General features: G+C 43.1%; 1 protein-coding gene across 3 annotated transcripts in view; it reads left to right on the top strand.

Moving 5' to 3' along the window:
• The first annotated feature begins 982 nt into the window (after window positions 1-982).
• Window positions 983-18516, top strand: part of RPS6KA5 (ribosomal protein S6 kinase A5) — a 137560-nt gene continuing 120026 nt past the window's right edge. For 2 of the 3 annotated variants that reach the window (XM_016154289.2, XM_016154282.2), the window contains exon 1: window positions 983-1255. In XM_016154289.2, coding sequence (XP_016009775.2) covers window positions 1165-1255 — 91 coding nt within the window. In that variant the 5' untranslated portion in view covers window positions 983-1164. Of the gene's footprint in view, window positions 1256-1434; window positions 1602-18516 lie in introns of those variants that run through there. The other variant, XM_036238432.1, reaches the window with a different exon arrangement.

Below are 18516 nucleotides of genomic sequence, written 5' to 3'. Positions count from 1 at the left end.
GGTTATTTCAAATGCCTCCTTGCCCTAAAAGCCTTCCCCAGCTCCTCTACTGAGAATAATCATTGCCATCTGTGCGATTTTCTAACAGTTTGTATGACTGTTTTATTTCAAATTCAGCTTTATAGTTTACTGTGTATGTACACAGATTGTTTCTCACGTTCTATTGAAAGCTGCTTAGGGGCAGGGATTGTATTCCATTTTATTAATCTCTGTATCCTTTCGGTGCTTTAGATGCGGCTTGTACAAAATGTAAATGTCCGTCTTTTGTAAAAGTCCTCATTGAGAGCTGGGATCGTGAATTTTTGCTATCTAAGAACTACCTGTATTTCAGCACAAGCTCCACCGAATTTGTTTAGGGCTCACCAGGGCGAATAACACCTTTTTAAGATACGTGGTCTTCCAGCTGGCCACACACCTGCGTATCGCTGTCTAGGACCCTAACTTACGTTTGTAAACACGTGTGTGAGAAGCACACCCCTCCCCCTCCCGGCCCCGCCTCCGTCCACGGTGATTGGCGGACCACAGGTTCCAATCGGCCCACCCCGCCTCTTTCAGCAATAACCAATCAGAGACCCCGAGAGCCTCCTGACTACTAGACACTGTTTACTAACAGATCGAAGCTGGGGAATAGGGGTGTGACCATTTCGGGGAGGTCAGGGACGGGAAGATCCTGACTACGCGTGCGCACCAGAGGCGGTGGGCGGGGCGGAACCTCGGACCTCCCCAGTCGGATGGTCGCGCTCCCCCCTCAGCTGCTGCCCCGCGGAGCGACAACAATTCTGGGGAGGGGCGGGGCGCTCGCGCAGCGTAGAGCGCACTGACCAATGGCGGCGAGCGCTGGCGGACGCGCGCGCCCTGCGTCCAATAGGCGGCGGCGGCCCGGATGGCTCCGGCACCTGGCTGGCGGTGGGCGGAGCGGCTGCGAGGAGGAGGCGGCGGAGCAGGGGGCGGTTTGGTTGCGCGGTACTAGCGGTGCCCGCCGTAGGGGGAGGAGGCGGAGGCGCGAGCAGTGCGGCCAGAGCGGGAAAGCGACTCGGCTCTGCGCCCGAGTTCTGGAGCCGTCGCGCCCGGCTCCTGGGGCTGCCACGGGAGCTGCGCGGGGCCGGGCGTCCGCTGTCTCCCAGGTCCCCTCGTAGAACCCCGCGGGATCGGAAAACGGAGAAGATGGAGGAGGGTGGCGGCGGCGCGGGGACCGGCGGGGACGGCGGCGCCGGGGGAGAGCAGCTCCTCACTGTCAAGCACGAGCTGCGGACGGGTGAGCGACCCCGCCCTCTGCCGGCCGGGCCCGGCGCGGGGGCGCGCCCCGAGGTCACGCGGGTGCGGTTGCCGGCGCGGGCCGGGGGGCGCGGGGCTGGGCAGTGGTCGCGGGGGGCGGGTCCTTGCGGGCGGGGCGGGTCCTGGGGGTCCCGGGAGGCGGGGGAGCGCCCCGGGGCGAGCGGGCGGAAAGTTTTCCGGAGCCGGAGAATGAGCTGCGGGCTCTGGACGTTGGGGCCCGCGGGGCAGCCCACAGCTGCCTGTTGGCGCTCGTCTCTGAGGATGTCTTCGGGCCCCGTTCCCGCACAGGTGACACATCTGTCACTGCATCCTGTTTGGGGTAAAAGGTGCGCCTTCCTCAGTGTGGGGTGAACGACAGTTGTTTTGGGAGCGTGACTCACTTCTCCACCCCTCTGGTTAGAGGTGGTCCGGGTGGTGGTTTGTGGAACCACCCCCTAACGTGCTGGGGTCCTGTACGAGATAAAAGGGTCGCTGTCCCCGGGCTTTCCAGGAGTGCAGTCTCCAGTGAGAAAGAGAGGGATCGCGGGCTCCAGGGACTGAGTGCTTTTATTTGCAATTGTCATGAAATACTATACTTGGCTGTAAATTTCTTTCAAAGGTCTCATGAGATGCAGGCTCTGTAAATTTAAAGCTCTCGGTAAAACTAGCCAGCTTAAGCGCTTACGTTCTGTTGAAGATCGCTACAGTTGTCCCATGCTTTATACTGGTTAAATTACTTTATTTATTGCGTGGGTCTGGGTTGTTCATTTTAGAAAATGCTTATTAGGACTGATCAGTAAGTTTGGATTTCAATTTGTGGAGCCCATTCGTATTAGAAATTTCATTTTTGAGCAGATAATTTGTTCATTATTACTATTAAATATTATCGTGAACGTTTATATAGGTTTTGATTCAACTTCTTTGGCATAATGAGATATTCTTTTATTATGTAGAGTTTATACAGTAGGCTTGAGGTGTATGCCTAGTACACGTTCTTACTGTTTTGAGCAGGTTGTAAAGTTAAATCTGTCACTGTTGTTTTAGTTTTTGTTATTTCTAATTTAGTTGCTAGTTATCATTCCATTGACTACCAGTCTAGTGACTTAATTTAAAAGGATGCTTATTTCAACATTTTAAAAGATTGTTTTTGGTCGTCATGAATTTGTTATGTATCTTGAGCCAGTTATTCCACAGTCTTTCTGAGTTCCTATCATAACCTATGTAGGTTTGGTTGATTTGATTTTTCTCTCTCATTTTAATAGAAAACTGATGTTTTCAAAGGGCTGTTAAGTCAATTATTCAGTAAGCATTTATTAAGTATTAATATCTGATTCGTGCCTGGCTCAGTGTCAGGTGCTTTCTGGTGTAGAGATTTTAAATATCTTTTTCCTATCTTACATAACGATTCACTGATTTATATGTGTAGAATCCTGTACAGCATAAGCTACTTGAAGTCATATGCTCCTCAGCCATTGACCGTGGTACAACAAGCAGCTTTTTGCTAAATGACCAAAGAGCAACCTACTTGTTATTGGTAGTCGACCAACTGCTCAGTTTCTGGGTTTTGCAAACAATGCTAGTTTTGTAGAAAACAATGAGTACTGCTTTATTTTCCCTTCTCTGCTGTGTGAATCATCAGCTTCAAGTTTGCATTTCAGAAATTTTTCTGATGGATGGTGAGATTATACTGAATTCATTAGAACTGTTAACTGTCAAAGGAAATGAACAGTCTTTTTTTATTTCTTGCTGATCTTTGGAACAACCGACCGAATATAGTGGTCAAAAACACTTAAAATACAACTAGAAAAATTCACTCATCTTCAGCTAACTGTGCTCCTTGTCAGCACATGATACTATAATAGGCACCAAAGTAATTTGATCTGATGCGGTCCCTTGCTTCTCATGACGTAGACACGATACATAGTCGTACCAAGTCAGCAGTTGGTGATTGCCCATTTCTGCCCACACTGTATGGCATACTATGGGATGAAAAGGCAGTAAAAGTCAAATGTCAGGACATGGAAATTGTCGCAATTGTGTAGACAGAGTACTATGGCCTACCTGGACATGGAATTGGAAGACTTCATTCTAAATCCCAGCTCTGCCACTTACTAGCTGTGTAGACTTGGGCAAGTCGCTTCAATCTTTCAGACTTCTCTCATTTACAGAATGTGAGAATTGAGTGAGATCCTGTTTGGAAAAGTTCTCAGTAGGTTGCTTGGCGCACATTAGGCGCTCAGAAGATGTTGGTTGAATGTAAATCTGAAAGTCACTCCATAGCAGTATCTTTTCTTAAAATATGTGAATTTATCCAGTGTAATTTGGAAAATTAATCACTCATTTTGTCGTCAGGCTGTGCCATATCACCAGGCTATCATCTTTTTCTGTACATTGTCTTCTGAAGGGGAGTTTTAACTCCCCATGATCCCAGGACTTTATTGGCCTGGCTTTAGTCAAGTACCCTCTTTTGGATCATTCACCTAAGGCCAGGGAATGGGACTATGTTCTACTACAGTAAACATATAGATGGACTAAACTCTTAGAAGAGGAAGGGTTGCTGGGAAGATATTCCCTTAGCTGTCCGTCATTGGGAGAGAGAGCCTAACACTGAGGAGGGTCAAGAAAAGGTATTAGTTATTGATTGTTGTACAACAAATCCCCCCCCCCACCTCCCAAACTTAGTGTCTTGTAAAGCAACGTGATTTCTGTGGGTCAGGACCTTAGGAGTTGCTTATCTTGAGGGTCTCTTATGAGGTCGTAGTCAAGATGTTGGCCAGGAATGCAGTCACCTGAAGAAGGGACTGGAGGCTCCCTTCTAAGACAGCTCACTCACGTGTTCTTGGCAGGATGCTTCAGTTCCTTGCCGTGTGGACCTCTCCACACAGATGCTTGAATGTCCTCACAACTTGATGGTTGGCTCCCCCAGAACAAGTGATTGAAGAGAAAGCAAGGTGGGAGCCATGTTGACTTTTTTGTTAAACAGCGTTTTTCAAGGTATAATTTATATACCATAAAATCCACTTTTTAAAAATGTACAATTCAGTGGATTTTAGTATATCTATAGAGTTATACAACCATCACCACAATCTAATTTTAGAACATTTCCATCACTTTAAAAAGAAATGTCTTACCCACTTACATCAGTCACTCCACATTTCTACCACCCATCCCCAGCCCTTGGCAACTGCTAATTCTACTTTCTATATATTTGCCTAAGAACACTATAATATACTAGAATGTTACAATGTGTGGTCTTTTATGGCTGGCTTCTTTAATTGAACACAGTGTTTCAAGATTCATCATTTTGTGGCATATATCAGGACTTCCTTTTTTAAATTGACAGAATTCCTTTGTATGGATGTACCATATTTTGTTTATCCATTCATCAGTTGATTGACATTTGGGTTGTTCCCACTTTTTGTCTGTTGTGAATGATGATGCTGTGTACATTCGTGTACAGGTTTTTGAGTGGACCAATGTTTTCATTTCTCTTGGGCATGTACTAAGAGTAAAATTACTGGATCACATGATAAGTCTATGTTTAACTTTATTAAGTTTTCCAAAGTAGCTGAAACACTTTACAGTCCCAAAAGCAATGTAGAAAGGCTCCAGTTTCTCCACATCTTTGTCAACACTTGTTATTGTCTGATTATTTTTATTTTTTTGCTTATAACCATCCTGTGAGTATATAGTAGTATCTCATTATGGTTTTGTGTTTTCCTAATGACTAATTATGTTGAGCATCTTTTCATGTACTTATGGGCATTTGTATGTCTTTGGAGAAATGTCTACTGAGATCCTTTGCTCATTTTTTTAATTGGTTAATTTGTCTTTTTATTATTGAGATCTGAGAGATCTTTATAGATTCTAGATACAGGTCCCTTATCAGATATGTTTGCAAATATTCTGTCATAAAGTAGGTTGTCTTTTTGTCTTTTGGATGGTATCCTTAGAAACACAAAAGACTTTAATTTGACCAAGTCCAATATATTGATTTTTTTCTTTTGCTTTTTTTTATGCTTTTGGTATTGTATCTAAGAAATCATTCACTAATCCAAGGTCATGAGGATTTATGCCTCTGTTTCTTTCAAGAGTTTTATGGTTTTAGCTGTTATATTTAGGTTTTGATCCATTCATTGAAAGACTTCTTTCCTCATTTTATTGTCTTGGAACCTTTGTCAAGTCTACTGATTTTTATGTCCATCTTTATACTAGACTACTGTAACTTTGGAAAGCTTTGAAACTGGGAAGTGTGAGTCCTCCAGCTTTGTTCTTTTTCAAGATCGTTTTGGCTATTTTGTGTTCCTTGAATTTTCACATGAATTTCTGCATAGAAGCCATCTGGGATTCTGGTAGGGATTGCATCGAATCTGTAGATCAATTTTGGCAGTGTTGCCCATTTAGCGTGTTAAGCATTGATCCATGAATGTGGAATGTTTTCCCATTTATTTAGAGCTGCTTTCCTCAACAACATTGTAGTTTTCAGAGTATGTTTGCATTCATTTTGTTAAATTATTCCTAAATTTTTATTCTTTTCGATGCTGTTGTAAAATTATTTTTTTAATTTGGCTTTTGGATTATTCATTGCAAATATATAGAGAGACAATTTATTTTTTGTATCTCAATCTTGTATACTGCAACATTGCTGAACTAGTTTATTCTGTTAGTTTTTTAGTTTATCAGTTCTGTTAGTGGATATCTTAGGCTTTTCTATTTACAAGATTATGTCATCTGCAAATATAGTTTTACTTCTTCCTTTTTAATCTGCATGCCTTTTACTTAAGATTCTTGCTTAACTTCCCTGGCTAGAACCCTCAGGATAATGTTCAGTAGACTGGTGAGAGCAGATATCTTTGTTTGGTTTTTGATCTTAGGCGGAAAGCCTAAGATCATTAAGCAAGTGGTTAGCTATGAGTTTTTCATAGATGCTCTTTATCAGGTTGAGGAAGTTCCCTTCTTTTCCTAGTTAGTTTGGGTTTTATCATGAAAAGGCTTTGAATTTTGTCAAAAAATTTTTTCTACATCTATGGAGATGATTGTATGGTTTTTGTTTTTTGCTTTATTGGTACGGTGTAGTACACTAGTTGATTTTTTGAGTGTTAAGGCAACCTTGCATTCTTGGGATGAGTCTCACTTAGACATAGTATATAATTCTTTTTATGTACCATGCTGGATTCAGTTTGCTATTTTATTGAAGAATTTTTGTATCTGTATTCATAAGATTTGTTTGTAGGTGTGTGTGTGTGTGTGTGTGTGTGTGTGTGTGTGTGTGTGTGTGTGAGATGTCTCTGTCTGCTTTCCCCAAAATATGCTGGATTGATTTTTGCCACAAATTAAAGATCTGACCTGTTTGGTGCTGGTATCCACACTTAGGATCTTCTAAGTAAAGGCTAACGGAGGTTAAGGGGTGGGCTGTGTTTCTAGCTCTGCACTGGACTTGCTATGTGGCTTGGGTGGGATAAGCCATCTCCGCTTTCTGAGCCCAGGTTTCTTCATCCATAAAGTAAACACATCGGGTTGAGTTATATCCAAAGTACTTACCAGCTTGAGCCGGTGTTCCGTGGAATTTCTGTGGAAATCTTGGAATAGACAACAGTCAGGAGTGGTGATTTACTCTAAAAGATAATTCTGTTTTACCAAAGGGTTAATGTTGTTTACCCATTGAAAACAACATGCTCATTGAAGTTGAGTCCATTTATAATTTATAAATAGCTCTTTAGGAACATCATGATTAGTTGTCTGTGAGAGCACCGCAGCACTCCTTTATATTACACATTCCTAGATATGTATGTGTGTCCGCGTGTGTATTTTTTATAGGACTTTTCCATTTATTCACACTTTCCTTGCCTTGAGAAGAAGAGGTAGAACTTGTGCTCTCTTTTTAGTTTTATAGGGTACATTAGGAAGGTTAAGAATATAAATAGGTTACTGATAGTACCCTAGCTTAATTCCTTAGAGCCTAGATCTTAAACTCTTTTCTTAACTTCCCATCACAAGTTTTAGAAATTAAGAAAATGATCTATTTGGGCAAAGGAGGTGGCATCTCAGTCCTTAAGTCAAGTGGGACTCAAGTATATTTTGTATTTGTAGTCCTAAGGGGGAAAACCTTCTTAGCTGGCAAGTCTACTGTTGTATCAGATCCAACATTAACGTGTACTCCAGAGCAAGAAGAATCTTGATTAACCAATGTCACCATAATTTAAAAAAAAAAAAAAAGAATCTTGAAACCTCAGCTTCCCAGAGATGTAACTAGCTTGGTGGGCAGGGTGGAAACCTTCCTATGGAAAAAAAGCCGATGCTTGGTGGAACATCATCTAGGAAAAATCTAACATAATGGTATCATATGTTGGCTGAAGCTTCGCAATTAAATACACCTTTGAAAGCTGTCAATCCCAAAATGCAGTGGGAGGGAGGGGCTGTCACAGTTCTTATCGCCTTTGAGCACCCCACATGCCTCTTGTTTGCCAGGGAAGCTCAATAAGGTCTAAAATAGTATCTTGCGCTCATTATGTTTGTCTCTAGTAACACCCCTCTGGGTTCAGGTTTAACTCTTCCTCTGAAAATCATAAAAATCCTCTGGACTTCATACATTTCTAAAGTTGCGAGTGAGGTGGCCGTCTCCTTTTTTTTTTTTTTTTTTTTTTTTTTTGTTCATTAGACGTCTTCCCCTGTGACTAAAGGCAGAATAAGGAGGCAAAGTTCCTGATTTTTAATACGGTCCTTGGTGTTACAGTTACTCTGTTTCACACTCAGGTTTTTGTGCGGGTGTGTTTCTGCTTCTGTGAGTTTATTCCTGACAAAAAGTTGTGTAAATAATATTTTTGTGGTGTATCAAATTATTTGGAATATAAACATTTATACTTAAAATCATTCTTGGATTAACTTTTGAGTTAAAACAATTTTTTTTTTTTGGATTGATTTCTCCATTTGTGGCTCTACTCTTGTGATGTAGACTTGGCCTTACATTGCTATTTTCTGACATCGTCCTTACAATTTAGATAGCTGCCAAAAGGAAGATCATGAAAAGTCTTGTGTGGAAGGCTGAATAAAGACCCCCACCCCCCAGGTTCTATGCCTTACCCTGAAACCTGTGACTATGACTCCTTACATGGCAGGGAGACCTCGGAGATATGACTAAGAATTTTAAGATGGGGAGAGTATCCTGGATTATCCAGGTGGGCCCACTAAACACAAGGTGCTTATAAGAGGGAGGTAGGGGGGCCAGAGTCACAGGTGATGTGAGGATGGAAGCAGAGGGAGAAAAGAAGATGTGATGAACAGATTGGAGGGTTGCCATTGCCGGGGAGGCCATGAGCCAAGGAATACGGGGAGCCTCTAGAAAACCTCTAGAACATCCCCTGGAACACAACTCTGCTGTCACCTTGACTTTAGGTCTCAAAGATCCAGTTTCAGACTTCTCATCTGCATCCGCAGAAGTGCAAGAAGATAAAATCGTGTTGCTAATAAAACATGAAGTTTATGTTCATCTTTTTGCAGCAGCAGTAGGAAACTCATACATCTTGCTTGAGATTGGGTAAGCCAAGATAATTTTACCTCAGGCCCGGGTAACTGAATATGAAAACAGTGGTAAGCACTCAGTTATTTAAACCACCGTTTTTAGAAGATGTTAACAAGCGTCATACTTAGTAGAAGCAGAATGGTGTCCTCTCTGAGGAGCCTAAGGAGGCATTCCTTTCTGACCTTGTACCCAGCCCAGCTAAACTGCCTTTGACCAGCTGCTTGGTTTTTCATAGGGATGCTCCGAATTGGGTCCCTGACCGGAACTCTTTTATCAAGTCGGTGGCTAGCAAGCTCCACATCTCAGGGCTACACCACGTAGAGTTGTGGTCTGGCGCGCACCTCCTGCCTCTTCCTGGTACCATTTTATGTCCCTGTACTTTCTTTTTCTTTCTTCTTTTGTTATGCTTTAGTTAATCCAAGTAATTTGCCTTAAATCTTTTCTGGACCATGGAGGTATTAGATAAATATATAATTAAGTAAATACACTTTCACATCAACACATATATACATATAGAATATGGAAGATACAGGAAGGTAGTTGATTTTCTATCCAGCATTTCGCTTCTTAAGTAAAATTGTTGTGTGGTGTTTATGCTATTTTTATATCCCTCTTAAAAAGAAAAAGAAAAGTGAGGTCTCTATTAGCACGTTCGGTTTTTAAAAAAACACATAATGAGAAATCAGTAAAATAGAGGCGTCCTTTTAAAGAAGAATTCTAGTGGCAAAAAGGAGGAGATGGTGCTCAACGCTGTCTTTGTACCGGGCAGTTTCCTCCGTTAGTGGAACAACATCCCGTCACTAACTGGAAAATCTCGTCGGCTGGAGCGCTCTGTCCTCCGACCACATCAGTAATCGGGAGAGCAGTCAGATGTGTTTTCCTTAGAGGAAAAGCTACTTAAAAGATATAATAAGGATAATGTTTCACTTCATGTCTAAAGATGATGCTGTATTAAGAGAGCGTGAACACAGTCTTAGAGGTGGGTTTGTGATAACCTTTTCTCATGAACTTGCCCCTGCTTTTCCTTTAGATACAAATGTTATTTATTTGTGAGGAAACACTGTAATTAGGACTAGATTAGAACAGATCTAATTGGGCCACACACACATCGAATTCAAATTCATTTTGACCTAATTTTGCCATTTATAAGTCGGGCAAACAGCCACAGTTTTATTTATCCATTATATTTGTTGAATTCAGGCAGTGTACCAGATGCTGGGTTTTAGTAGGGAACAAATTAGACATGGCTTCTACTCTCATTCAACTATACCTAAAGGGGAATGACGTTAAATACATAATTGTACAAGTAACTGTATGATTGCAGTTGTGATAAACTCTGCAAAGAGGTACAGGGTTCTGTGAGAGAGTCTAATAGGGTGACTGGGCATCATGTAAGGGGTGAGGGAAGGCTTCTGTGAAGCAGTAGTGTTCAAGTCATGTCCTTGTTATTAAGGGGTGATGAACGGGGGGACAGAGCCTTTCTGCTGGAGGAAGTGACACAGATGGTCCTAGAGGGGAAATGGCTTGGCACACCAGGGTTGCTGGAAGAAAAGCTTCTGTGGCTTGAGTATCCTGCCCAAGCATGAGAATCACAGGAGGTGGGACTGGAAATGGAGCCAGGGCTGTTTTGTGCAGGGTTTCATAGGTTATGATGAGGTGTTCAGACATTCTCCTGAGTGCAGTGTCAAGTGATTGAAGGGTTTTTCAGATTCATTTTACATTGCAAAAACTGACTCCCATTGCTGTGAGAGTGAGAGGAAAGATTGTATTAAGGGAGACCAGTTAGGAAGCTATTGCAGAAGTTCAGTGGAATATACAGGTTTGGATTAGGTAATAATTAGAGATTAAGAATCGTGAATGTATTTGTGATGTATTTAGGAGATAGAATCAACAGACTCGGCGTATTGGGAATGGGCTTTTCTGTCTGGTAGAAATATATGTTTGAATGTGCTATTTGTTCAGATGGCGTATTAATTTTCTATTGTTGCTTAAGGAATTACCACACATTTAGTGGCTTGTAATAGCACCCATTTATTAGGTCACAGTTCAGTAGGTTAGAAATCTCATGGCTGGAATTAAGGTGGCAGCCAGACCGAGTTTGCATCTAGAGGCTCTGGTAAAAATCCACTTCTAAGCTCTTTCTTGTACTTGGTGGATTTCATTTCCTATAGTCACCAGCCCGAGGTCCCAGTTTCCTTGCTCGTTGTCACCTAGAGTCCTTTATCAGCTCATAGCGACCATCTGCGTTTCTTCTCCTTTGGTTCCTCCATCTTCAGGCCAGCTTTGACTCCTGACTTCTAGTTCTCCTTCTCTAGGTCTCTTCCTAAATAAGGTCACCTGATTTGGGACCTTGATTACAGATTTGCAAAATCCCTTTATCACAGATATCTCTTCACAGTCACTCACTCAAGGGCCGGAGGTCATGCAAAGGGTCATTGGGGTCATCTTAGAATTCTGCCTTGGAATCCACAGGTGGTGAACCAGAGGTGAGGCCAACGGGGCAGGCAGAAAAGAAAGGGTCCAGTTTTATAGAAAGTTTGAGATGCCTCGGTATATTCTAACGGACGTATATGGTAATAATAGTAATCATGGGTAATGAAAGTTTACTATGTGCTGCATAGTAGGTGCTTTCATCAACTCATTTAATCCCACAGTAAGTTTATGAAGTGAGTGTTATTATTCAGTTTTACAGCTGGGGAAATTGAGTCTTAGACAGGTCACCAACTTGTTCGGGGTTACCAGGAAGTAAGTAGAAGAACTAGTTTTAACACCGATGCAGTCTGGCCCCAAGGCTCATCTAAAACACTGTTTTTTGTCATCAGCGGGATATGGGTCTGTCTAGGCTGCAGTTAAAAATCCTTGGCATTTAGATGATATTTAAAGCCCAGATGTAGGAGAGATCACCTTAGGAGAGATTGTAGATGGAGGGGGAAGGAGAGGACTCACAAATAAGCCCTGGAAAACTTCAAAACTTAGAGGATAGTTGGAAAAGGAATTGCTAAGAAAGGATACAGAGGAGGAACAGCCAGAAGAAAAGACAGGAGAGAACCTAGGAATGTTGTGGTTATGGAAGCCAAGGAAAGACAGGGCTTCAAGGGGTGTTTGTTAAATCTGACCGATCAACTAATGTCCGTGTCAAGGGCAGATCTGGAAGAGATTTGGTGAGTGAAGCCACATTGGGATGGGTGGAGGCGTGGATGCAAATGAATGTAACTTTTGAGAGACTCGGTTCTGGAGGAGATTAAAGAGAGACTTAGCCCAGAGGAATGCGGGCTTTGGAGCTGGGAGTGTTATTTGTTGTTTAAGACGAGTGATGCTAGAACATGCTTAAATACCACTAGTCTGGATCCATGACAGAAAGAGAGGTTGAAGCTACACAGACCAGAGGGGATAGCCGATGGCATCAAGGTCCCTGGGGATGGTGGCAGGGGGAAGATTGCCTCCGGTAAGAGAAGGCCCACTCCTTCTATTATAACCGGAGAGAAGAGGGAGAGGAGGAGACAGGTGCCTTTGTAGATTTGGTGGTAGGAAGATATGGGAGTTTTGAGCTCATGGATTTTTTTCTTTATGAATTGCGAAGGAAAGCAATTCTTTATTCGAGAAGAAAAAAATACTTTCATTGTTTAAAAAACTTATTCTGGGCTTTAAAAAAAAATTGTAGCTATAGAAAAACACAAGATGTTGATAAAAAACTTACATGGCTGCAAGGTGAAACTTTATAGAATGTCGTGTAACAATTTATAGAAAGAGGTTTTCCAGGCGTTAGCCATTGAAATGCTTCTGTGTTTCCCACAGAGGTCAGTTCCCTGAATGTGTTGTCTGGAGCATGCCAGAATTCTTAGCAAGCATAATGTTCTTTTTCTTCTTTTTGAAACGTTTTATATTTAATTCAGTTCTTCTAAGTTAAATTTATTTGGTACATGTATGGGGTGGGGGGAAGCCTGTTTGTTTCTGCTTTATAAGCATTTGTTTTCTTATTGACTCAGTTTTCACATCGGCTCAATCATGTAATCCCAAAATCAGTTGGGTAAGTAAACACTGCTGTTTCAGACACCAAAAGTACAGTGAGTCTTGAAGGCAAGTGACCCCAGCAATAGGAGAAAAGTAGGCAGCATTGTTTTAAAGTACACAGATATTAAATTTAACTTTGTTCTGCCGCCAGCAGAAGGCTGTCCAGAGAAGTGGTTTGAGGCCCAACCACAAATCTAAACAGCTTCAGAATAGCTTACCACCTGGCAGTTAAAAGGAACCTAATGTGCTAGCTATTTAGCTTATTTTCAAGCTTATTTTGTAGAGTTGAGCTAATTGGACCCTGCAGACAGAGGTTTAAGATTTTAGATTTCACAGTTATGTGTGTGCTGTCCGTGGTATGCTGGATACCCCCTAAATTAGTGTTTATCTGGTAAGTTGTTTTATAAATAATGTATTCCCCTGACACAAAGAAAAAACAAACTAAAATAGCAGAGAAAGACTTTTTCTCACTGCATACAATTGTCACCTTTTGACTGAAACAGTCTTAGAAGCTTAATTTTTTGTAATGTCGAATAAGAAAAGACAAGGTTTTAAAAGGAAAAATATTTTACAGCTTTATTAGGTTGGTCTCATAGATTAGATGCTAAATACACATTTCCTAGTTGATATAGTAAAAACAAATCTAAACAGATTAAATAAAGATGCTTGAGTCAGATTGTGCTCTTACATCTCTTTTTGAAATCTTCTACTTCCTCAGAGAACTTACTTATTCTTCCCTTTCCATGATGCTCAAATTCTTTGTTCTATAAACACAGTTGAATCTTGTTAAAAAATTCTGGCCCTTTAGTTTTTGCTGTTACTCCCTTTTCCACCAGTTTTTGAAAAAAAAAAACGTCGTTACCAGCTGTTTCTGCTTCGTCTCCCATGCACTCTTTGGTGTGCTGTGATGCCAGGCTTCCATCTCAGTCACTCTGCCGAAGCTGTCCTCTCTAAAGTTACCAGTGCCCCCCTTTGCCCCTAACTGGGTGGAAATGCCTCCATTCGGTCGTAACCTCTTGAGAGCCATCGGCACTGTGTGCCTTTACCCAGCGGCACCGCTCCGCCTCCTGGTGCTCCGTCACTGGCTGCCCTTGCCCCGTCTCCCTCCTTCACTGGCCTCCGTCCCTCTGCCTGGGAAGTGTTGGTAATCCACTGTCGCCTTCTTTTGTAACTGTACACACTCTTCCCAGAAAATCAAATATTATGGCTTCAGCTACCATCCGGGTCTCTATTTTTGGCTTCGATCTCTTTCTTACCAGTTACTTCCAACTGCCTACTAAACATAAAACATTTGGATAACCCGTAGGTACCTCACACTCTCAAGCTGAATAATGCGTCTTCCTTCAGCTTTCTGTGTCGTATTTAGTGTCATTGACATTCTCCATCCTGCCAGGACCCTGCCTGGAAACATCCTGGACTTCTTCCTCTACCTGACATTCTCCTTGCCCACCAATTTGCTCTTCCAGCTGTGTGAACTATAACTCTGAAATATCGTCTTTGTCTCTTTCTTGTTCACTGTTGCCTCCACACAGTCCAGTCTCTACCCTAATGATGATAGCTATCATTTACTGAGCTTGCGGTGTTGGGTACTCTGCCACACATTTCGCATGTCTCATGCAGTTCTTACGGCATGCCGCTGTGACGGGCTGTTTCTGACACCTGTGGTGCACTAGCTCACCTCCCAGCTGCCTCACTGTGGAGTCCGGCGGTGGAAGTGACTTGTTTGTGGGCATCAATCACCTCACTTCAGGTTGACGACATCTAATTTCAAGCATGCACGCTGTGCATTTTTCACTTTCTGCCTCAGGACTTTGACTTCTCCAAATCTAGGGCGCTTGTGGGAGTTGGTCCCGAAGGTACTAGTGCACATCCCAGAGTGTAGGGTGTTAAGTCCCACTGGGGCAACTCTCAACTAATGGGAGATGGGGGTTGATAATTAATGCTTCTATGTATCGACCCTAGAGTAGAGTAGAAAATTCTAAGAGGCATTCTATACGTTTCTCAAAAGGTCCAGATTGAGTCGATAATGCATCCTTGTATTGGCTTTCCTTTCTTCCCAGTTTCAGTTGGGGGTTCTTCCTCACTTCTCGTGGGGTTACCTTCCAAATAAGTTGTTTGTACATGAGTCCTGGCTAAGACAGGCAGTCAGCAGTGGCCGTTGAAGGCATACCTCGGATGGGATATTGGAGTGGAGCACAACTGGCGAGTGCAACAAGGATCCCATTGCTGGTGGCCATGGCCGTGGTAACATGGGCTGCGTGACAATTACTAAGACTCCCCCCCACCCCTGCAGGGGGCAGCGACTAGCATTGACTGGAAAGTGAAGTGTTTGGTTAAGTGATAGCCCTGGCATTCGAGTGGTATGGGGACGATGGTGATTATAGAGATCCTGAGGTTGACTGACCTCTTTTCACTTAAGGAAACTTGAAACAAGAGAACGACAGGTTTAGGCCGGCCAGTTATCAGTGCAGGGCATGCTGTGAAAAGAGGCTCTCTGTGGCAGCGTCAAAAAGACCCTCATTGCCTGTAACTGTAGGATAGATGATGCTTGAAAAGCGGGCTCACGGTTTAATCCTCAAGGTGGAAGAGCTGTGTATCTTCTGTGGGTGTGTACTGTGCCAGCTGAGCTAAACGGGGGTCACGTTTCCCAGACTCCCTTCTGGATTCTGGGTGAGCGCCGCCAGGAGAGACGTTTCGGGTGAGCTTCGGAAGGCAGAGGCGAAGCCCCAGCCGTCCTTGCTTCGCGTTGGAAGGTTGGCGCTAGGCATTGCGGCAGCTTCCGCACGTGGTGCTGGTCTGCTCTGTCGTGTTGTTGGTGCGGAGCTTTGGCCAGTCCCATAGCTCTTTCAGCTCCTGATAGATGACCTCCATCGGCTTCTTAGGATCCTGGCTAGTGTGTGTGGCTTTTTGCAGGTGATCCACATCATTCAGGTTGGAGGCATGGTGGCAGTGAGCGGCAGACATGGGTTTTTATTGTCTTTGTGGGTTCCGGTTTGTCTTTTGGTTTCCAGCTACCCTTGCTCCTTCCCATTCCACGTCGAACTCTCCAACTGCTTGCTCCACTGTCTTCAGCCCTGGCCCCCAAAACAGAAGCAACAGCCTTACATAGACTGTCCATCCAGCCAACTCCCATACCTGTGTGAGGTCAAACCTCATTCTCTATTGTTCATAGTGGTTCTGCCTGTCTTATAAATCCTCGAAAGGTGTTCAGGGCCAAAATGAGGTCCCTGACATGGAAAGAATAGGGAACATGTAGGTGGATGAGCCTGAGAATCTCGAACTGAATTTCCCCGAGTCCTCTGGGTGGGCAGGATCGGTGCCTTGTGAGATGAGAACAGCCTCCCCCTGTTTGGAGACGATGCAAAGATCCCCTCGAAGTGGATGCCTCACAGGATGGTGCTTTTCCTCCTTCAGTCTGCCTACCCCATACTCCCATTGCTTCCAGAACAGTAACTAGATGTAATCTCAGTATAATCTAATCAGATATATTCTTATTGGGAGGAAATACTTAGGCAAGTAATTCCAGGATCTGGCCAAATTTGTGCCAGTCAGGATAGGAGGAGCATGTGTGTGGGGGGGCAGATGTTGGAGGTATTGGACCAGGAGTAGCAGTATAATAAGGCCGCATGGGAAGACTTTATTAACATGGGAACACTATTCATAACTCAGGATTTAACATCCTAGTAATCTGGTCCTATAATACTGCTGGGATGGTTTGGTTTCTTGAAGCTTAGACATGAATATGACTTATAATTAGATAAATACGTAAGAATTGCTTTGGCAGAGCATCAAGGTCAGAAATCTCAGAGAAGAGAGAATATTAGAATGGATTTATTATATGAGACTGGAGAACACATCATCTGATTGTATTCTTTAGGAGGGTACAAAGAAAAGGCTCTTAAGGTGATACAGAATGCACTAGGTGAAGTGAAACAGGCTTCACTTCAAAGGCCAGGTAGATTGTGGTACTTGCCATCAGAGGCAAGGTGGATGTAATTGCCATAATGGGCCAGAATGGCATTCAGGGTGCTTTGTTTGACTCACAGAAGTCTGTGGCAGTGGCTAATAGTTCACAGGGCAAAAAAGATGGACAGCCCGACAGGATGTTACATGGCTTGTATGATTAAGACCTTCATCTCTGAGAATTCTGAGCCTTCCATTGCCTTACTCTGTTGGATTATGGCTGCTCCAAATGCCTATTCAGCATTATTCACCAGGCATGGAAGCAACAAGAAACAGTAAATCCCTTGAGTTCAAGATAAGTTCCTCCCTGTCACCATTATGTAGTAGCTATGCCAGCTCCTCCTTGGCAACTCAATGACAAATTTATTTCTTCTCTAGCTTTATTGAGATATAATTGACCTGTAACATTGTGATGACTTGATACACATATATTCAATGATGGAGGCAAAGGGAGCTTGAACCATATTCCCTCAGTTGCCTCTTAAGTCCCACTTCACATTATCTTCGAACTTCCATGCATGTTTTGAGTCCCTTTGCCCTGAGTGTGCATTTCTTCCTCTGCTCCAGGGCTACTCCAAGGCCTACCTAGCAGGAAATACAGGTAGGAGGGCATGGAGGCATGTTCAGCCTAGAAGGGCCTAGTAGGTTATCGTCCCCCTAAGGGCCAGGAGCCAATGGAGAAATTATTCTCCTTGTCTCTGCGTGGATAATTCTAAGAGCTTTCTAATGGTTCCTTAGAGAGTCTTGGCAAGGCTGAGGTCCAGTTGCCCACAGAACTGAGCATCTCAATAGGCTGGCTTTGTACTGGCTCATGCTCCTTTCCAGTTTCACCTTCCTTGGTCCTTTCTTGCTCTTCTCAATTAAATCGCCTGTGCAGGTTCTTTTCTGATGCTCTGCTTTCGGGAGGGAACCCAGGCTAAGACAAGCACAGTTGTGTGTGTGTGTGTGTTTGTATGTGTTAGTGTGTGTGTCTATCCATATGTTTACCTGTATGTCCACCCATCCATCTGTCCATCTATCTGTCCATCCAATCAGATTACAAATAAGGAGCATAGTATGGTAAAAATAATTGCTGAGCACAGCTTTAGTAAATAGTAGGGCCTGAGTTCTAAACCGAGTTTTTCTGAAGCCCAAACACATTCTCTTCCTTGATTATACTCCCTTTCCACCTTTGAAGACGAAATCTTAGCTTGTCTTTAAAAATCCTCAGTGACCTGGCCTTACCTGTTTGTCCATAGAGGCTGTCGATAGTTCCGCAATCTGAAGGTGTCCCGTGAGTGTGCTCATCCCTTCGCTAGTAAATTCTTTTCATGTCCTTGCACTTCATTGTGGCGAGATGCAGCCCTGAGTCGTTTGGAAAATGTCTATGTACTTTTTTTTCCTGTTTCTTTTCTGAGTTCAGTCAACTGTGTGGATAATTTTTGTTTCGTTTCTTCCTTTTTTTTTTTTTTTTTTTTTTAGTGGTTCGTTTGCCCATTTCTGTTCTTAGTTTTTGTATTTCTCCTTCAGGATTTTCTTTTTTTCATATCCCAAAGGCTTGGTTCAGGATTTTAAATTCGATCTGGAGTGTTGTGTTACCGTTTCTTTGGCTCTGTGGTTTGCTTTTGGAGGGGGAGGGGTTCGTCAGCCAAAATGCTTTTATTAGCATTTTCTGATTTTTTAAGCAGGAGTTTCCTGTGTCTGTGGTCTGCTTTCTGTGTATTTGTTCATTACCTACTTAGAGAGTTCCATAGCGCCCTCTCTGCGCTCCTTCTTTCATGGATGGTCGG

This window comes from Rousettus aegyptiacus, unplaced genomic scaffold (genome assembly GCF_014176215.1).
Source record: "Rousettus aegyptiacus isolate mRouAeg1 unplaced genomic scaffold, mRouAeg1.p scaffold_m13_p_3, whole genome shotgun sequence".
NCBI lineage: Eukaryota > Metazoa > Chordata > Mammalia > Chiroptera > Pteropodidae > Rousettus > Rousettus aegyptiacus.
This window is presented reverse-complemented; position numbering and strand designations above follow the sequence as displayed.